General features: G+C 44.9%; 7 protein-coding genes across 7 annotated transcripts; 4 read left to right on the forward strand and 3 right to left on the reverse strand.

Moving 5' to 3' along the window:
• Positions 1-61: 61 nt before the first annotated feature.
• L199_005479 (uncharacterized protein) lies at positions 62-4033 on the reverse strand (the record flags this gene model as incomplete). The annotated part of the gene is made up of 20 exons (XM_064891190.1): positions 62-148; positions 222-250; positions 337-412; positions 476-532; positions 602-736; positions 815-1146; positions 1205-1444; positions 1506-1539; positions 1597-1913; positions 1969-1992; positions 2049-2099; positions 2159-2342; positions 2409-2539; positions 2607-2672; positions 2728-2908; positions 2973-3089; positions 3161-3401; positions 3460-3608; positions 3671-3793; positions 3869-4033. 20 exons carry the CDS (start codon positions 4031-4033, stop codon positions 62-64), a joined length of 2739 nt encoding a protein of 912 aa, XP_064747262.1.
• Positions 4034-4370: 337 nt separating this feature from the next.
• On the forward strand, positions 4371-5447 carry L199_005480 (ubiquitin-like protein 5; the record flags this gene model as incomplete). The annotated part of the gene is made up of 4 exons (XM_064891191.1): positions 4371-4966; positions 5058-5110; positions 5194-5351; positions 5430-5447. The coding sequence occupies 4 exons, from the start codon at positions 4371-4373 to the stop codon at positions 5445-5447; spliced, it is 825 nt and encodes a 274-aa protein (XP_064747263.1).
• Positions 5448-5643: 196 nt separating this feature from the next.
• On the reverse strand, positions 5644-7259 carry L199_005481 (ATP-dependent (S)-NAD(P)H-hydrate dehydratase; the record flags this gene model as incomplete). Its single annotated transcript, XM_064891192.1, has 8 exons — positions 5644-5863; positions 5936-6219; positions 6281-6373; positions 6512-6646; positions 6744-6834; positions 6910-7014; positions 7082-7112; positions 7172-7259. 8 exons carry the CDS (start codon positions 7257-7259, stop codon positions 5644-5646), a joined length of 1047 nt encoding a protein of 348 aa, XP_064747264.1.
• Positions 7260-7741: 482 nt separating this feature from the next.
• On the forward strand, positions 7742-10213 carry L199_005482 (uncharacterized protein; the record flags this gene model as incomplete). Its single annotated transcript, XM_064891193.1, has 4 exons — positions 7742-8110; positions 8179-9671; positions 9733-9867; positions 9952-10213. The coding sequence occupies 4 exons, from the start codon at positions 7742-7744 to the stop codon at positions 10211-10213; spliced, it is 2259 nt and encodes a 752-aa protein (XP_064747265.1).
• A 1030-nt stretch (positions 10214-11243) lies between these two features.
• L199_005483 (uncharacterized protein) lies at positions 11244-13466 on the forward strand (the record flags this gene model as incomplete). The annotated part of the gene is made up of 3 exons (XM_064891194.1): positions 11244-12095; positions 12189-12500; positions 12573-13466. The coding sequence occupies 3 exons, from the start codon at positions 11244-11246 to the stop codon at positions 13464-13466; spliced, it is 2058 nt and encodes a 685-aa protein (XP_064747266.1).
• Positions 13467-14054: 588 nt separating this feature from the next.
• L199_005484 (uncharacterized protein) lies at positions 14055-16695 on the reverse strand (the record flags this gene model as incomplete). The annotated part of the gene is made up of 7 exons (XM_064891195.1): positions 14055-15483; positions 15537-15628; positions 15676-15747; positions 15802-16240; positions 16310-16394; positions 16463-16563; positions 16622-16695. 7 exons carry the CDS (start codon positions 16693-16695, stop codon positions 14055-14057), a joined length of 2292 nt encoding a protein of 763 aa, XP_064747267.1.
• A 2194-nt stretch (positions 16696-18889) lies between these two features.
• Positions 18890-20973, forward strand: L199_005485 (uncharacterized protein; the record flags this gene model as incomplete). The annotated part of the gene is made up of 6 exons (XM_064891196.1): positions 18890-19227; positions 19291-19322; positions 19388-19444; positions 19542-19736; positions 19804-19892; positions 19957-20973. 6 exons carry the CDS (start codon positions 18890-18892, stop codon positions 20971-20973), a joined length of 1728 nt encoding a protein of 575 aa, XP_064747268.1.
• Between the last annotated feature and the right edge of the window lie 217 nt (positions 20974-21190).

Here is a 21190-nt window from a genome sequence, read left to right on the forward strand (position 1 = left end):
TCATCATGAATCAACTCTCATATATAACAAAATCACCATCGTCCTTTAGATCCGACTGAACTCAACTCACTCCCAACAGCTCTTTCAGTTCCTCGAACCTAGCTTCTTTCTTCGTCATCTTACTTTCTTTACTGGATTTTTCAAATGCCTATATTACCCAATACGATCAGCATGCGAATCACCAAATTTAGAGCAACCAACGACGATTGAGCAACACTTACCTTAGCTACTAGAGCATCTTTCCTCTTTTCTGCAATGTCGCGACCATAGAACGAATCAGTGATCACTCCTCGATGCAAAGCTATTATCGCGCAATTGTTCGGCATGCAAGCTCACGGATATCCAATACAGCTGATTCAACCGTATCTTCAGCTATCAACTGAAACACCCTGACTTCCTTCTTTTGTCCCATCTACGATACAAGTAATTAGCAAGCTAATAATTCAGGACGATGTTCAGTAGCGAATCAGCTCACCCTATGTACTCTATCAATAGCTTGAGCTTCAATCGCACTCTGCCACCATGGATCACACTATCATTTCATCGTCAGCTTGCACCTATCATGGCAGTGTACCAAACTCGATCGGTTTAGCTGACTTACCAAAAACACATTCGAAGCAGCAGTCAAGTTCAACCCCACTGCACCAGATTTCAACGAAATCAACATAACTCTGGGACTTGATTTGGCGTTTTTTGGCGTGATGGGTCTTTGGAATCCGCTGATGACTTGTTGTCTCTATGGACGATAGATAGCAAAATCACATCAGATGATATCCTGGATTATACACGAAGGTGACAACTGATCGTTACTCACCTTGGAAGCATTCATCCTACCGTCGAACCTCGTCCAGCCCATCCCCTCCTCTTTCAATCTCAATGCCACCTGATCTAAGAAACTTGTGAACTGACTAAACACCAAAGTCTTCTCATCTCCAGGAAAGACTTTCAGGTATTTTACCAATTCGTCGATCTTGGCTGATTTTACAGGTAAGAGTGATTTGTCCGCCTGAGAGGATTCGAGGGGATCGACATAGTCTGGTGTATCATCCGGTGGAAGCTCCAGGATCGAAGGTAAACCTATAGGGTGTCTGTCCATCGGACACAGAGGAGCAGAGAGGAGAACTCGTTCGATACATGGGTAACAAACTGTTCACTCGTATCAGCAGGCTGTTGAGTCGATCATGCTCAGATCTGAACCACCTACAAGCATGTCCACAATCTGTTATACAAGGTCGTTTCACAAATTCAGCTTCATCGTAGCAAACACCACATTCCGTGTCCTCTTCAACGTATTGTCGGAGTTTAGCGATAAGCTCTTCTTTCTTCTCTGGAGTCAAAGAGGAAATCGATATCGCTGGACCAGTTGGCGCTTTCGGAACAGGACGACGAAGATCATCAAGGAATGATTGAGGGACGAGTTGAGCAGAGAGACACAGTTGACGCACTGCTCAAGCAGGGTAGTCAGCTTGGATCCATTTTCTCCTCAGAGGCGAGATGCAGCTTACTTCTAGTCAACATACTCAAAACATTGGCGGTCCCCTATGCAACATATCAGCAGAATGATAGCGTACTATAGAGTTGATTGTCAATACCCACCTGTCCAGTTTCCATAGCCTCCTGGAACCTCTGTCTACTACCTTCCAAAATCTCATCATACACTTTCCTAGTATCCTCATCAAGCTTGACACCAACTCGGAAATACTCAATCCCAGGCAACTCAATGAGTTTCTGTCCATTGGAGTCCCTCGAGTCTTTCGTTCGACGGAGAAGGACTTCACCGACAAGAGCTTGGAGTAATCTAGCTGCAGTCGGATCTCCTCGCTTGAGTGGTCGAAGAAGGAGGGTTTTGAAGTAGTCAGGCTGGTCCAGGGGTTTACAGACTTTCAAACAGGTGAGAAGCGAGCCAAGATCACCTGTAGAAGAAGCGATGTGAGCTGGAATCGTGAGCCGTGGCAAAGATTATCTCACTAGGGGAATTGACAATAGGGGTACCTGGAATACGCAAGTTAGCTAAAAGGTCCAAGAGCACCACATGTGGGATAGCCTACCGGTACAGATCCATCTTCTTTCAGCTTGGAGAGCAGCGAAACCCTGGGTCACTGTTTGCATCGTGATCTGTAAGCTGATTATAATGTCGATTTTACTCCTCTTAGCTCACTTTTAGCTTTTGGATTCCTCAGTACATGACCTTCATCGGCCACTATTCTCTTCCATTTCACCTTGAACAGCGGTCCAGCACCGGTAGCGGAAGTCTTGGCTTTCTTTCCCTTACTTGGACTTCCGTTCTTTGGTGGCTCGATAGCCGCTTCGGCCGCTACAGCATTGTAAGTCGTGATGATCACCTAAAACAATACGACGCATCGAGGTCAGCTGCAGGGTTATTGATTTTCAGGCAACTCCCAGCGTACATCATATTGGTCCAATGTCTTCGCTGTAACTCCCTTAGAAGCTCCATGATAAGTATAATGTGTCATTTGACTATGAGCGACATGATCTCCAATTTGCTTTTCCCAATTGCTTAACACGGAGAGTGGGCAGACTGGATCATCAACCTCGTAAGTTAGCTAGCTGACTGAACTGCTTGACAAAACTGTCTAACAGCTCACCAATCAACGTGGGTCCTTTATCTTTCTTCGTAGCCAAGACCAAAGAAAGCATAGCAAGTGTTTTACCTGATGTTATATGTTGTCAGCTATTGTCATAATCAATTTGATCAGATCAGCTTACCCAAGCCCATCCCATCAGCAATAATTCCACCTTTTCCAAGAGTCGGTTCATCATACTGCGGTGTCTTCGTAGCGACATTGAGGAAATAGTCTTTATGATCACCTTTCTGTTTAACCCAAAATTGGACTTGCTTATCTCCCGGTGATTTAGGCAAAGTAGGATTTTCCCTTTCGATCATCCACTGCAAAGCAGCTATCAGTTATCTTCAAGAAACGAGTGAAATCTTTTCAAGTTCAGTAACTTACTTTCAAAGCTTGAGATTGATGAGGTAGAATATCAGTGTTCAGTTGACCATTCGCAATTCCCGGTGGATTAGGATGAAGGGGTAATTTCGAAACATCGATATCAGAGGTCAACGAGTCCTATATCAGAGCAGCATACAATGTGATTAGCGGAAGTAAGTTATTACGATAGAGAGGCTTGAGTAGCTTACCATGACGTTATCTGCCTGTTTCTGATCTTCTCCAACTTGTTTCAAACCTTTCAACAGCTTTCTCATAGCAGGTTCGTCCCCTACCGGTAAGCCTACACCGGAATTCCCATGACCTTTGAATCCTGATACAGAAGTGAAAGTAGTAGGGGGAGGTTTCTGGACAGCCGTTTCGTGCAATGCCCAAGATAACTCGGTCTGTAAGACTTCTTTCAAGGAGGGTTTAGCGTAGATTGACAGATCCCTATAATTTCAATTGCTTGATGAGCTTGCAAGCGTCACATCGCTAGCATTCAACTTACATTCCCATCTTGTAATGCTTTGCCCCATCTAGATTCTGTCCCACCATCCTACCTTCGACTGTGATGGCCGACATGTCCATCAATTCTGCAAGTCTGGCGGCTACAGTACGTGGGATGTGGCCAACTTGAGTACCAGATGCGTTGATCACCTTAGAATGTTCTTTGTGTTAGCTGCAACGATAATCAGGACAACCATCTCCATTCAACACACCTGTACTGCATTCGGGTCATATTGATTCTCAGGTTGTCTTCGAAGCATCACATATTCACCTCTTCCTACTAGACCTCGGTAGTATTGAACTCCCACGACATCTGTTCGAAAAGTAACGAAGTGCTACGATTATTATGACATCAGCCTCACAAATGGAAGTGGTGGAGTCGTTCTTTTCAACGCATCAGTATAGCTCACCTCGTCCATCTCTGGCAGTGGAGGTTTGTCATCGTCTTCCTGCTTGACGGAATCATTCTCTTCTCGGGGTCTTTTGGATGATGGTTTGCTGGGTCTACTTGACGGTCCAGCTTGAGAGGTCGATGCTCGACTGGAGGAAGATCCTCGATACATGAGGCCTTCCATGTTTCTACCGCTACACCAATTGCCAAGGTGATGAATATATATATTATATAGTCGAGAAGATGGGAATGTACTCGTACAAGTGAATGATTCCTGTAGGCAAAAGGAATGTTGATCAGATGGTAATTTGGCGGGGCACCACACGGAAGCCATAGATCTTGGATATGCATCCCACATAACGATAGTGACAACAAGTGACAATCGAGCGCAGGTAAAATAGCAAGGAATCTACTCCAGCTCCTCTCATAATCCATACTCACCATCGCATTCGACAGAGGGCCAGCCGACAATACAGGTGGTCACGCTCCGATAGCCTATAAGCACATTGAACTCACCAGACATGCCTCGTTCACCCTCGCCACGTCGTTCGCGCTCCCGTTCCCCTCCACCCCGTCATCACCCCAAGAAACCCAAGGAACTCTCATTCTACAAAAAATCATCATCCTCCGTCGGTTCCTTCTCCCATCGTAGAGATCCACTGGATGACGAGCCTACTGCCCGAGAGCGCGCGGAAAGGAGAGAGAGGGGTGAAGTGCCTCAGAGATTTGGAGGGACGAGAGAACAGGGCGTGAGGAATACGATGGGTAATGTGTCGGGAGGTGTACAGACGAGTATGGGTAGTTTGGGCAGGAAAGAGGATCCATTAGATAGGATGGGAGTGAAAGGTGATGATAGAAGAGATAGAGATAGGGATAGAAGGGATGATATGGATGATTATCGGAGAGATGATAGGGATAGGGATAGGGATAGGGATAGGAGGGATAGACACAGAGATGATGATAGGAGGTATAGGGATAGAGATAGAGAAGACAGAAGGGAGAGGGATGGAGATAGAGATGGAAGAAGAGATAGAGAGGAGCGAAGGCAACCTCCCTCTGGACCTTCCGGTGGACCTCCTGCTAGACCTCCTGCAGCTGCACCTTCAGCACCATCAGCGTGGGTATCGATTCATTACTGTCAACCCATCTTCCTAATTCCTCTTCAGATATGAAAGAAATCATGAGCTGATAACTTTTCTGTCTGACAGTGCATCAATGAGATTCATAGAAGTGATAGCAAACGACCGAATGGGACGTAAAGGTGAGTTGTTAACTCCCTCAATTCAGCTTCACAGACGTAATTAGATTGGAAATGCAAGCTGATTTGTCAATTTGACGTTTTAGTACGAGTAAAATGCCTTCCTACAGATACTGTAGGAGATCTCAAAAAACTCATCGCTGCTCAGACGGGTACGACAGCACAGAAAATCCAATTGAAAAAGTGGTATACGAACTTCAAAGATCACGTATCTTTACAGGATTATGAAATAAACGATGGGATGGTGAGTGAGATATCTGTCAGGTAAACCTGTCCAGCAAACGGGAAGGGCTGATTGCTGCTGTTATAACATTGATTGCAGAGTTTGGAGATGTATTAATGTGACTTATCTATCAATCACACGCAAAATTGGACCGAGAAAAGTTTGACCGTCTTTTGAGAACGGGACCTGATATCAATCCTGGATCGCCTTATCAATGTATCTATAGCTACATGCATTCATCCATTGACATTCATCCAATAACATCCTGTCCGCCTTTTCTGCTTTCAAGCCTGTCTATCAATATATTGCTCTTCTAAAGCTTTCCTTTACCCTCCTCTTCGCCAGGTTTCCCGAACAACTCCTCATATACTGGCCCAACCAGATCAACCAGATCTCCAGTGACCATACTTCTGCCTTTCTTTTCGAATCCTCTCTTTGATACCGTTCTGTTGAAAGTTGATGCACCATACGCAGCGAGAAGAGGGATGTTCTCTGCGATTCCCTTATCTGAAGGAGGAGGATGACCGACGTGTCTACCACAACTCACACGTATCAGTCATACGTTCTAGCTTTCTAGCTATCAGGTATAGAAGCCTTATACTCACTTGTAAGATCCTTTGACCCATTCACTTCCCCAGGCCATTAGTACACCAGTACTTCCCGATAAGATATCACCTTGACCTCCAACTCTTTTCAAACCACCTTCGGTATCGCTCTCCAAGATATCATCTTTCCCTTGTGCGCTGCTTCCTTCTGCCTTGAGAGACGGAGGGATCTTGAGTCCATTAGAAATTATGTCGGTAGAGCCTTTTTGGATGATTGTCACGTTACCAAGGGCAGAGGCGAGCTTGGGACATAAGGTTTCGGGCGAGGAATTGGGGTCGATTTGCTATCCGAACACTTCTATCAGCTTATTGAAGTAATATACCCAAAATCATAGCTGGACTGACCAATTTCTCGCATAGTCGCTTGAATTCCATGATGTTGGGAGTTAAGACGATACGAGGTACACCTGGCCAATCCATGACCACCTGAGGTTCGTTCTGCCACACAACGATCGTCAGTTTTTCTCAATATCAATAGAAGGCATGATAGTGGTGCTGTGAAAACATAACAGGAACAAAGTGTGAAGCAGGAAATTACGAAGCGTCATCACAAGAACATAATTATAGATGATTCACCTGAACCAGCCATAATCCATCTGCATCAACTACCACACCCATCTGATCATTCTCTTTGGCAATTTCGAAAGCTACTTTGGCACAGTTCTGCATGTGCTCTGAGCGGCCTAAACCTGGCCCGACGATGAGAACGTGCTATATTGTCAAGCACACATCCCATCAGCATTCATGTTATCCAAAAGTATTGAGATCTGAAGACAGATGATAGAGTGATCAGATAGATCCAACCCACCAGTCTAGCCAATATACCTTTCAATTCCTCTTTAATCTGATCCATTGATTTCGATTCGTCCAGGACACCATGTACGATGAGATCAGGGGAACTATGTCACATCAGAAGAATACGGTGAGCTTCGCGATTAGTCTCTCTCGTTATCGTAGGAAAGCAAAAATCTCACTATGTCTTGATGACAGCTCCAGCACCAGGCTCGCAGATCACATGCGCCAGATCAGCTCCGAATCGCATAGCTCCCATGGAAGAGAAGTAAGGTGCTCCGGAGTAGCTACATAAATCAACCCATTTAGCCCAGGCTCTGACACCATGGAAGAGAAAGGGAAGATGATGCTCACTCTCCAGATCCACCCAGTACACCGATCCTACCTATTATTGTATCAGCTCTGTCCGGTCATCCGAAAGGGAAACTGAGGAGACAGACATACCAGCTTGACCTTTGTGTAATTTAGGTGAGAGAGGTGGGATCATACTTCTCACTAGGGATAGCAAGTGGGCGTGTTGTTTCGAAGCCATCTTGGAAGTTTCTCTGATAAAAGTTGCTATATATGCTGATGAGATTGGAATGGTGGACTTATCGTCTCTTTTCATTTCCACTTTGCTGGTACCCGTTCGACTGTGGATCTTTCTATTCTACTGTATTTCCTGCATGTGTTGTATGTATGACGTTGTTGCTCATTTGGGGCACCATGCATGCAGGTTGTTACGATTGATTTGTATTCCCATTACAAAAGATGGTCGTAATGACTCGGAGATTAGTTTGTAATGCTGGAATGACCCGTGCCTTTGTGTTATGGTTGTTGCCGACTCACCGCATAATCCGTCGTAAGCGCTATTTTGGGATGGGATGCTACAACTACAACTAATCTCGTGCTATTTCATGCTATCTTCAACTCTTCCCATACCACACCTTGACACCTTGGCATATCTTGATGGCTTGAGACGAATAGCAAGATCCCTCAACTGATAGTCAGACTCTCTTCAATGAAACTACCAGAATGTTCATAGTCAGACGAACGAGAATTTCTCGGCAATCCAGCTCCGTGTATCTTCCAACATACCTTAACGTTCCCACAGCCTCATTCACATCTTCATTTTCATCCTCCCCCTCAGCTTCGTCCTCAAGACAGCCATACACTCCTCGGCCATATCACTTACAATCAGATGTCAAAGGCAAAGGACGAGCCATCGAGTATGACCACCACGCTTCTCAGGTAACCCCAAGTGGAATCTTCAGTAATAACCTTCGACATTCCACGTCACATTCCTCAACTCTTACGAGCTTACAAGCACATCGCAGATACTTCCATGCTACCCACAGAAGAGATGCGATACCTCTCTTGCCTGCCTCAATAGCCATTCTCAAGGTCAGTTGCTGATCCATCTCTTGCATCTTGGTGATATGATCCATAACTGACACTCCGCTATCTTGTAGGGCACATCGATCTTGACAGCCGCCACAGCATTCTCACGCATAATCATCTCCTTCTTCCCCATAGGTACACTCGCAGCATTCAAAATGGCACACGCAGGTAAATGGCTAGAAAAAGATGTCGTCGAACCTAACGTCAGCGAAGAGGCCACAGAATTTTGGAAAATGTGGTGTGAAGATGAGAAATGGATTTCTTTATCTAAAGAGGATGCTGAAGATTTTTTGGATTCCGATTACGATGAGGCACTTGGTGGTGGGATGATTGGCAAGAAAGGTCAAATCGCTTATCCTGTTCCTTTCCCTTATTCAAGACTTGGTAGGGGGGGTAGACATCGGTCATCCTCGTCGTCAAACATGACTTCGATGTCGCCTAAACATATGCGTGAATGTGCCAGAGACGAGAGGAAGGTGATCAATTGGATAAGAAAAGGGAATTTCTTCATACCGCCTTTACACCCTGCATCTAAAGTGTCGTGGGAAGAGTTGACCCCAAGCCAACAAGGTGAAGTGGAACAATTGCGGAGGTACTGGTTAGGGTTGAAGGTATTCAAACATTGGTATAGGATTTCAAGATGGTTCATCGGGATAGTGTTCGGATTACCATTCTTGGTACTTATAAGTGTATACCTAGCTGGATTAGAAAGAGTTCCATTAACAGGTAGATGGAGGTTGATCCTTTTGACTCCGGAAGAAGAAGATACAATATCGAATAGTCTATCCGGTTCGAATTGGTATAAATCAGTGATCAACCTATTAACCACTGCTGAATCTCCGGCACCACCTATAATACCGCCAAACGACTGGAGATGGAATTGGGTACAGAGTACACTCAGTAAATTGGAAAACGCCATTTTGGTAGATTGTCATACTCTGACTGAAGATCAGAAAGTAGTCTTGAGGAGTCAATTACAACTTCAACAGGCAAATCAGGGAGACCTAAAACCAATCATTGCTATCCCACCACCTGCCTATCATCCGATAAAACCCCGACCTAGAGTATCATCAAGATTACATTCCGTCTTACCCGGTGAGAAGTCTAATTCGGGTCAGGAACATCTGGAGATTGGACCGCCGTATAATCTCATGTTGATGGAGAAGAACGAGGAGAATGCTTTTTCCTATGGATTCGGAGGGAAGAGAGCAGGTGGGATTGTGGTGTTCACCGGTCTGTTAGATATGATCTTACGTCCGAAATCAAACACTTCGACTCAGTCGCAAATACAATCGCAAGTGGACCTTCAACAACCCATATCCAATACGTCAAATCGAGGATTCTTCTCTTCTTTGTTCTCATCGCCTAAAGCTGCTCCCTCAGACCGAACTCCACCTCAACCGACCGAAGAACAGACTTTACAATTAGCTTGTGTTTTGGCTCATGAGATGGGTCATTTACTGTTGAGTCATCATCTCGAGACATTGTCTCAGCAGCAGGTCCTTTGGCCGAGTGTCTTGGGTTTGAGTATGGATCTGGTAAGAGCGTTCATATGGCCTTTTACGTGAGTCAGTCAAATTTGACAGATCTCGACTTGATGCTGATTTCTGATTCGTTGCTCGTAGATGGTTCCTTGGACCGACAGTTAACGACGCATTAGCAAATGTCGGAAGAACGAGCACAGAAGAGTTAGCTGATAAATACGGTGAAATTGGATTTCAGTATATACACGAGTACGAAGCTGATTTAGCTGGATTGAGGTGAGCCACGCAGATACAGATACATAAACATTAAAAAGGTGGATATACCTCGTGATGCTTGGTGCTAATTCTTTGATGCATCAGGATCCTCGCTTTGGCAGGATATGATCCTCATCAAGCTCTATCATATTTCTCGACATCAGTAGCGGACTTACATGAGATTCAACATATTGATAAATCAAAGAAGGATAATTCATGGACTGGATCAATGTTTAAATTGTGGACTAGAGCTACGCACCCCACCCCTGAGAAGAGATTGGAGGCTATCAGGGATGAATTGACCAGATGGGAGAAAGAGGCTGAGAAGATGAAGATGGAAGAAGAACAGGGGAAGAAAGGCAATTGATTATGGGACCGGTCGTTGGGAATATACTTAGGTGTTCAAAAGGACAGATGGTAATAGGTTTTTATGGATAGACCGTAAATCTAGGAATGGTCATAGTCAATAGCACCAGCAATAGTCAAGCCAATCCGACAGGTCAACAAAACCTAGAGGATGTGGATGAGGGTCATAGCGGAACCAGGTCCTCAAACCATTATTTGATTGTTTCCACTTACCGCATTCAGCAGTGCGTGCAGGATAAATGGGACTCGATATATCCCTTGATTTTAAGTCGTCACCTCATGTTCTCTGTAGATATGTCGAGTATCACTAGTACCTTTGTTGTAAATTTTTTGAATTTTTACTCTTGACTGTAAACAAGATAGATATTATAGATCAGATCAGGACGAAACTCATAGTCGTAGTATGTTCATGTCATGTAACAATCACAACTCGTACTTTCCAATTTGGTTGATCCTCACACTCAGGAGCAAGAGAACTGCGCGGTTGGGCGTGTCACAGACATGCAATAAACATGCCAAGTGTACATTCCAAATTCGTATTCTGGCTGACGGCATAAGTCAGACTGGCCATATCAACAAGTGGCCGAAGACTGACGTTCCAAAACCCTACAACATACATATATACATGTGTCCCTCCATTGATCCCCTCCGATCCTTTCATCCCTTCATGATCCTTTGACACGTCCTGACCCTCCTTCCATACCTCAGTCCGAAATGTAAGACGTAATCACGGGCTGGTCAAGATATATTTAGTCAAATCGAGTCAATTATGTCTATGAACTAGTCAACTATCGAGCAATATAAAGCCAACGCAGCATATCAACGATTAAAGTGAAAACAATAAGTAAACAGCTGAAAGTTCGACACCAGATCTTGTCATCCGATCACAGCAGCATAGAGCATATCTAAATAAGCATTGTAAGTGTCATGGCTATACAGTAACACATCTTGATAGTCTTCATGTTTCAATGAAATTGCACCTTTCGATCATGATATTCGTTATGACACTTGACTAACACAATACTAGCACGATGTCCTTACACAGATACTTTGTCCCTCCTCCTCTGGCATTAGCTGTTCATCCAGCTCCGCCCCCAAAGCCCAAGCCTACTGACAAAGAAAAGGACAAGAAGACCGAAAACAAGAAGGAGAAAGATGCCAAAGACAACAAGGAGATCGATAAGCCCCCCGAAGAAGCAAAGGAGAAGGTGAACATAGATGAAGAGCAGAAAAAGAAAGAACGGGGCGGACCTGCCACGCCAGCTACTCCAAGATCGATGGTTCCTGAACCTGCAACTCCTGCTCCCGGTGACGGTGACGGTGATGGTGGTGTTGACACGCCTGAAGCAGACGACAAGGCAGTCGTCAAAGATAAAGGTAGAGCTGAAAAGGGCAAAGATCCACAACCAGCTGATGCGAAAAAAGATACTCCCGACAACAACAAAGTCACGTCTACCCAGATCAAAGATCTAACACCGGAGCCGGAGCCTGAAGCTTCAGAAGAGAGTGAAAAGCCATTGGAACCAATTCGGCTTTTACCTCCTGCACCATTCAGACCCATCCGAACCAAGCTTGATCTAAATCCTCTCAAACTTTATCCCCCTATCCCTAGTGATCCCAGGGGTGCATATCACGCATATGCAAAGGCGGTAGGCAATGAGGTGATCTACGTGGATGTGACAAAAGATGGATGGTTGACTGAACAGTGGAAAGAGCGTTCAGAGAGAGAGGCTCTCAAGCGTCTTACCGGTGAATGGCAAAGGGATCTGAAAAGGGAATTGGAAAAGCAACGAGAATCAAATAAAGTTAGGGAATTACCAAGGACTGCAGAGGGTATTTTGTTGGAGTTGTGGAATGTCTTGGTAGAAGCTTATAATCATGAGGTAAGTAGGAGAAGGACAACGATTTTTTGGTCGATGAAGACCATCAACCATCAATCAATTGTGCTGACTGACTTGCTGTGTGTCGAATGGTAGATTGCAGTAGATGAGTTTTGGTCGAAATTTGACTGGACCAAAGAATCTGCCAAAGTCCATCTATCAAATATCCAAAGATCGATCCAAGAGGATGAAACGAAAGACAAAAATGAGAATAAGGTAGATTTGGAAGACGCCGAAGTCGGATCTGAAGCAAAGAATGATCAACCAACTACTGAGATCAAACACAAGTCTGACAGTAGCGATACTTCTGTCGAGAAGGGTGAACGAGAAGAAGAGGTTGAATGGACCAAAGAAGGTGTCGAAGAGATCTTAGCTACTATTGGTGTTCAATGTGTATACAATGTGGAGGTGAGTACCATGCCATGCCATATTTTCTGAGGTAATGCCTGGTTGAGCTGATACTGGAGGGGGGATTTGTAGAAACCCTCAAGACACTGGTCCCATCCAGCCGGGGGATATCTCCTCTTATCCCATAACTATTTCCTACTAAGGACAGATATGCATATCAACTTCAAGCCCGAGGAAAAAGCCGGCAAGTTTGAAGTGCTTGTTACCTCTGGACATGATAGGGTATTCGGTGAGATGGTGAAAGCTCAGAGGGAGAAGGAGTACAGGGAGAGGAAGGAGCGAGAGAAGAAAGAGAAGTTGGTTAAAGAGAAGGAAAATGCAAAACACAAAGATAACGATGATAAGGATGTTGGTAAGAAGGACACAAAGGTTGATGATGATAAACACAAGTCGGAAGGAAAAGACAAGAAAGATGAAACTCCAGTTCCAGGTACACCCCTCAGTAATGTCAAGCTTATCGACGGAGAGGTAATTGTTCCTGCTGCTGTTGATGCAGTTGCCTTGGGGGACAATAACGATGAGAAAGTTATTATTGCCATTCCCGTTGATGGCAAAGCAGATCCCAAAAATGTAAGGAAGGATGAGAAGCACGAGGCAGAAGCTGCTATTGTTCCAGGACCGAAATTAGCTCCCGAAGAAGAGAGAAAGGGAAATGAAAAGAGACCACTGGGGATGGATGATATTGCAAAAGCGTTCAAAGCACTCGAATCGTCAGCTTCTAAAGCTGTAGATCTGAAAGATAAGGAGAAAGAAAAAGAAAAAGTCAAATTGATTTGGACGTGGTCAGAGAGATGTGAGATGTGGAGATGGAGGAATTACGAAGTGGGTTTACATAATGTCGGACCTGGTGGATGGGAAGAAAGAGATTGGAAGGTATTTGCTGATGGGAGGGAAGTATGGGACTTTGATGATGATGAGGCAATTGTAGAGGTTGAAGAGAAAGATGTTCATGATTGGTCTTTATAGAATGGTCATAGTCGATCATACATCTTGCGAAGACTGTGTATGAGTGAGATATCATGTTGGCATAACAACATATGCTATCTCAGCTTGACATTTGTCTTGTTCAGTATTGTACACTGCACGTTAAATCATTGTTTATAACCATCTATCAATATATATACAAAGATCGTTGACGGCTCCCTCAAATATATACAAGCGTTTGCCTGATCAAAAACTCTCACAACGTATTATGCACTTTTACAAAACACCAAAAAATACATGCACATACACAAAGAGATTATAATAATATGACACTTTGAGAGGATCCTAGGAGCACGAGATGTTGAGATGTTTATCGAGATTGTCCAATATACTTGCTATGTGACGATAAGCACAGAAAGAAACAGTCCATAGAATATGACGGTGAGATGATAGTGAATTTCCGAGTGAAGCGAAATGATCGACAACTCTTCATTGACAATAACTCCACGTCCTCTCATTTTCTTCTCTATTCGATTTCTACTCTTCCCAATTTCACAAAAGACCAAACATCCAGTCTCCACATGATCTGACGTTGTCCACTTCACTCTTTCATGAGATCTGATGGAGCGTTCAACCGACCCAAAACCTAGCCAATGCTCCAGCTAAATCCTTTACGCTCTTCTCGGATTTCATCTTACTTTTCCCATTTCCACCTCCACCACTTCCTTTCTCTTTCTCTTTTGCTTTCTTATGATTATTCGACGTATCATCCTCTGATAGTCCACCACCAGGAGGAGGTTTTGATCCTTTTCTGGTAGGTTGTGGTGGTTGTTGACGCGATTTGTTCTCACCACTTGAATCCGTACTGAGTTTCGTCGAACTTCCCGTCCCCTCCGATCCGCCCTTCGCTCCACCACCAGATTTAGCCAAATTGGTCGAAGAGCTTCCCGAAACTCTCAATCCACTTTGACGAGAGTTTCCATTACTGTTCGAAATAGGTAATCCGTGAACGCTCGATGCTCTAGACCCATTCCCATTGGTGTTACTTCCACTGGTCGTTCCTTCCCATGATATCGATCGTGAACTTCCAGAAGGTGTAATACCACTACGTAATGCCGATGGAGGTAATTGTCCATTACTATTATTTTGGTTTGTACTTCTTCCTCTCGGTCCTTCTGATCCAGATGAAACCCCAGTCATATTAGGTCGGATAGGTTCTTTGAAAGAGGAAGTGTTACCTTCCCTTTGTCGATTATCAGGTGGTGGAGATTGCGCATAACTCGACTCGTCCCAGAAGACAGTCTGAGATCTAGCCATAGACTTCCTTTCCGCTCTGACTGTGTTCGACGCAGATCCAGTTCCAGATTCAGATTCTCGACGGCTAGGGCGACCAGGCGTACCGGGAGCACTAGCCATACCAGTACCAGCAAGTGCATCTCCCATAGAAGCAGGTCGAGGTCGAGGTTGATCGCTCGCTCGTCTACTGTATGATCCAGTAGGTGAAGAAGGGAACGACGGCGGAGCAAATTCCGATTGTCTCCCACTGGTACTGGAATCTCGTCTACTTCGTCCGGCAGCTGGCATGATCGGCATAGGCAGCGGGGAATAAGGTGGTGCGAATTGCATACTTCCAGAACTCGGGAAAGAGGAATAAGAGGGATAAGGCATTCCATTCATGTATGGTTCAGGTTGTCGGAAGAGCATTTCAGGTAATCTCGTTTCTCCCATCATGAGTTTCTGGAATGCCAGTAAGGTATAGTAAGCTTCGTTGCCTGCGTTACCAAGTGGAGCGAAGGGCGCTATAGGAATCTGAAGGGTTTGCAGAAGAGCGCCAAGCGAGGTGAGGGGATGATGTCGATCAGGTATTCCGGGTAGTCCCTGGCTTTGAGCTCGCCTTAACAAGTTGAGTTCTAACGCGAAAACATCGAGGTGAAGGATATTGGAGGGTAGGGTAGAAGAAGCAGGTAATGGAAGGGGCGGTGGATCGCCAAGAGTCAGAAGAACAAGGGTATTGGGGTGACTGTCTGCTTCTTGTGAGGCAAGAGCCCCAACATTTGCACTGATCGTAACTGTCAGCTGTCAATGAAGAAGGGTTCACAATCCGAAACTCACTCCAAAATCTTCTCCACATCCTTCTCAGCCACGAATCTACTGTTCCCAAAGGCATACGCTCGAGGGTAGTTCGGTGGATTGACATTGGCTCTCTGCGAAGACATCAGCGACCTACTTAGATGCAAAAACAACTGCTCACCTTATCGACCCATTCTTCCACTACATAGTGGGACTTTCGGTAATTCTCATCTGGTATTGGAGGCCAGACGTTCTGTAACAAGACTGTCAATTAGAGGTTTACCATGAAGAAGATATGCTGACTCACCACCGCTCGCAAGTTCGCACATCTCAAAGTAGCCACTCCAATCTCCAATATCAGACCTTTTCCACTCTGAGCGCTTTTCCCACATTGTGTCCTTCCTACTCCAGGGACCAGCCCATATGGGAGACCACCTTTTTCCCACCAAGTAGTTTTGACACAAGCGAAAGTGTATCCTACGCCATTATCCCTTACTCCTACTCCACCAGTATCTCTTTCCCCACTACTGCCTCCAGCGTAGAAGAGCTGTTCTGCTACCCCGACTTCACCTGATCTGACACGGGTACGGAGGTAGGATAGTTCGGCGGCTGGAAGGGTTTGAGCCAATTTGCGATAGGATGTCAAGTCTCGGATGGTGATTAGGCGTCGGAGGGATAGGTTACGAGTCGGTACGGGATCGAGAGGGAGGGTCGTAGGTGGATCTTTGGGTAACGATTCCCCGAACCTATGATAACGTGTCAATGTCTCATCAGGCAGTTGGATGGGGACCATCAAAACGCGAGATCGTGCTCACCTAGTCCTGATCATCTTTGCAAACAAAGCAATCTGTTCCCTCCTTACAGCTATATGAGGTTTTCCCGTTCCACTGTCCACCACCACTGCGCAGTCAACCCCTGTCAGCTTTCCATCACTTGATAAAGGAAGTGGAGAAGAAGCTCGAGCTCACCCATGACTTCCCAGCCGAACCCCAAGAAATCATTGAACGTCGTGAAATATCCTCCCCATGATTTATCCCACCAGTCGGTGTTGGAAGACTCGAACAAGCCTCTACAACCATCTGTCAGCTTGTCTTCTGAAATGCAGGGGAGAAGTCAAGATGACTTACAGGTAAGCAGCATATATAGAATGCAGATCGACATCGAACTCTATCGCATTCCCATACTTCGTCGCGTCTGCCATGATCGTTCGATCCTAATTCTATCTTTCGAAGACGTGGTATTATTATGTTTGAAGTACGCTGAAATGGATAAGATATGCAAGTCAAGTGATACTCTATCGGTCCAAAAGGAACAGGTATGGTCGAAAAGGAAGGACAAAGGATATCTTGCAATCCGATCCGGGCGTCGTCAAGTGATTTTGAGTCGAAGTTGAAGGAACCGTACAGATGTCGAAAAGTGAAAATCGAAATCAAACAATGAGTGAAATGGTATGATATGATATCGTATGATTTATGTGTCTTCAGTGACGGGGCTGTGATAAAAGAATGAAGTGAAGAAATGTCACTCCTGATGTTGGATTTGATGATGATCAATGATGATGTATGTTTTATGTATATATCCGATGGCCGAAAGAGAACACGTGAAAGGTGGGTGGGTGGGTGGTTGGATGATCGATGATCGATTATGGATTAGGGTTGGGATATTGGGTATGGACAATGCAGCGTAGTCGAGGTGATGTATGAAGTACAAAGTATCTTCGGTCAGGTGGACAAAAGTCGTTATGATGATTTTGATGGTGACGGTGATGTTGATGGTGATGGTCGTAGCGTGTGAAAGATGTTGAAAATACAAAGCGTCGTTGTCGCTATGATTATAAAAAGGGAAGGAGAGTGAAAAGACAGAACAACCTTTCTAGAAGGTATGAGGATGGAACATGGATATACAATAATATGTCAATACGTTATGTGATCTGATTCAGAATGAAATGGTGAGACAAGCTAAAGTGGTGATGCCAGTGGTGGGACGATGACCGATATTGTCCAGTAAGTAAGGTAAGAATGAAAACGACGAAATGGACTAAAAATATATGGGTATGAATGGTACATAGGGAAGATGAATACTCTATGAAAGGAGAAGGGTAAGAGAGGTAGGTAGTTTGCACGGTCCCTTTCAGCGGGATGAATAACAACATGGTGACAACGAAACCGATCAACGTTGTCGTCGTCCTTCCAGGTGGATTTTGCCGCTTTAACAGAAAAGGAAAGGTAAAAAGGACAAAGTCAATCGCGTGGCTTGGCATCCTGGAAAGATCACCTGGCACATTACCTTGAATGTGAACTAGATGATTTATATAGAGCATATACCATCTCTGTACTGTACGGATGATATTGATGGCACAGGTAGATTCGGATGATGGTCCGTTTGAAAGACGGAACGTGTACATTCTCTTCCATGCCAGCGTTTCAGGTCATGTCCGAACAGTCCGTGCGTCAGGTGCAACGTCATACTCAACTTCCTGAAACACAGCCACGCGGAGGGTCAATTTTATACCACGTTCCTAGCAGACTCTTGCAGTGCCTCTTACCTGTTCTCTGAATCCTGATGCATTGGTTCTCTCACTATCCATCCTCATCTCTATCTCATCTCTATGCGAACAGTGACATACAGATAGAAGTACTCTTCGATTACACTTTATGCCATTTACCAGTCACATGGACCAAACCTACTTTTACGCCCTAATCAGGTCTAAAATCGCTGCGAAGCCTTTGAGGAAAACAAGAGGGTGTCATGTCACTAGCGCTTTGACCTAGTATATCTGCAAAACAAGGGATAAGAATGCTCGGTTAATCAAGCAGAGTCATCATAGTCGGAGTATATTGACTATCGAACGGTGTTTTGGGTCTCGCTCACTATGTCCACATGTTACAGTGATTTCATGAAAGCGCCGATGCATTCATACCCCATACTGGGAACGAACGTCCCCTTGGTTACATCCCATGGTCAGCCTTCTGGCTCGATGGCTTGATCTGCAATATGGACAATCACCTCACCTCTTCGAGACATATTGAGGATCCTTTACAGCTCCTTATATAGAAAGGAAGGAATGGGGAGATGAATTAAGGGAAAGGCACAAAGGACTGATGAGCCTTTGTCATGGTACGTTTCGATTTAGATGATCTGCATGACTTTCACCAAACAATCTCCATCGAGCAAGACAAAGACAACACTCACTCTTTGAGCTTTGATGGGGCAGCGAATCTGCGTTTACACGTCGACAAGGACAATATAAGATAGTAGAATAATCAATCTTCATACAGAAAGACAGAAGGATCATCGCGGGTCGCATCCTATAACTCAATTTGCGGCTATCTTTACCGAAAGGTGTTGACAAGTAGCCCAGAAAGTTGACTTGAACTAAGAACATACTCATCGCAATGAAGGCTCTCTCTCATTATATACTGACCTTGATCGGTCTAACATCAATACCAACTCTCGCAAGTACGAACCAATCATCCATCACAAGAGAAATAACAGTCAAAAATTCATGTAAGACAACAATCTGGCCAGGTTTACATACAGGTAACGAAACTACTATACCGAACCAGATTACAGGATGGCGATTGCAGCCAAAGCAAGGTACGACTTTCCAAGTTCCTGGTAATTGGACAGCCGGGAGGATATGGGCAAGAACAGGATGTACGATCGACGAGAGCGGGTTGTTCGTTTGTCTGACGGGCAGTTGTGGGAACGGTACCGCCATTGATGCTGCATGGTATGTCCTATTGATCTCCTATGGTACAAATGAGATGAAAGGCTTATGAGGAATTGTCATTAGTCTGACTACGAACGATCCTCCCGCAACTCTTGGTAAGTATCCACACACTTTGTCGAGCTGTGACATACAACTGATGGCGATGAATCACATGGCTTAGCCGAATTCACACTTTCATTTGATAAAGAGGACAACTACGATATAAGTTTAGTAGATGGTGAGTCAGCATGACTACTCAATTTAATACAAGAACACCTGTCCCTTGACATACCATAAATATGTGGGTGACAAGCTGATGAACACTGCGTGCGAAGGATACAACCTCCCACTAAATATATACCCTTCCGACCAAAATTGTCTCTCTCCAGTATGTGAAGGAAATGTCAACAAATATTGTCCACCCCTGCTCAGGACAGGTTTAGACAAGAATGGAATTAATCTAGGATGTATGGCACCGTGTAATGCTGGATTCGGAGATGAATTGTACGGGAACAGAGCTTGCTGTACTGGTGAATCTATAGTACACTCTGAAACAGCTTACCCGCAAAGTCAACACTGACGATAAGACACATATAGGTGCATACGGTAATGATAGTATGTTGTGTGAATCTTGCGGAATGGACTATTACGATATGTTTAAAGATAATTGTGAATTCTCTTATGCCGTGAGTATCGCTTTTGTCAGAGTGGTTTGGTACCTGCCTTGGACTGAGCGTATTGGTCGGGTAGTACGCATACGACGAAAAATCCGATACGGCCCTTCATACCTGCCCCGCAACTTCGTTAGCAGGTTACACCGTCGAATTTTGTCCCAACAACTCAAATTTCATTGGAGAACTCGAACCTGATCCAAAGTATCTCAGCTCCACTGCAAGTTGTTCCAATATCGCTACATCTTGGATCACCACTTTCCCTATTCGACCTAGTCCCACTCAAGTATTGACCAGTGGGACGCTGGATGTGGTCGCTACTGTCGCTACGGGTGTGGATGGTGCTGCTGCGATACGAGTCGATATTTCATCGTCGACTGGTACCGCCAGTAGGACTGGTTCATCGGCTGCTACTAGTAGTGGACAGATGGTCAGTATACCTACCGGAACGAGGGGAGTGACGCCTGGTCTACCGATCGTTCAACATATGATACCTTCTGCTGAAATCAGTGTGGAAGGTGTGAATGCCAATGAGGTCGCTTCGACGACATCAAGTGGTTCAGTTGTTGAATCTTCAAGGTCATCTGGCGAACCAGAAAGTATAGGAGAAGAGGATAGCGCATCGGTTCAATCGACTACCTCTGCATCTTATATAACCTCCTTCAGCATGACCTCGACAATACAGACTGAAGGATCATCACCATCCGATTCAATCATTACCGATACGGCTTCGCCCCTCGGATCATCTTCGACTATACCTAACATCAACGCTATTGAGACCTCTCCCGCGACTTCCAGTCTCCAATCCACTCTGACCAGGAGTCACCTAGTCACAATCACGACCACCCTTCCGGGCGGATCCTCTACCGTACTGTCGTATGCTCCGACCCAAGGTCCAGGTGGTTATACCTCAGCGTTCACAGTGATAGATGGAAACACGCTATATCAAGTGATGAATGGGGGAAGTACGGGAGCAGGAAGTAGAACTTGTAAAGCTCCCCGGGCGACTGCGACTGCGACAGGTCCTGTGGGTCAATGGTTGAGAGCTGTTCCTAAAGGACATACAGATCAGAAGAAGGTGAGTTGTTGTTTGTAGTTGTTACGAAATGCGCGATGAGCTGAACTTGGTTTGATTTCGCTAGAGACGTGCATTTCTGTCAAATTAGGTGTGGGTTGATAGAGAAGTGTAGATGACATGTTGGCGATAATATGATCCTTATACCATGCATGGGTTCATATACCCTTCCTGTTGTACTAAGTAGTCCAAAATTGAGGTTGTCACCCTGTCCGTGTGTTCCCTTTGGCATTTCCCG

Source organism: Kwoniella botswanensis, chromosome 1, assembly GCF_036426115.1.
Source record: "Kwoniella botswanensis chromosome 1, complete sequence".
Lineage (NCBI taxonomy): Eukaryota > Fungi > Basidiomycota > Tremellomycetes > Tremellales > Cryptococcaceae > Kwoniella > Kwoniella botswanensis.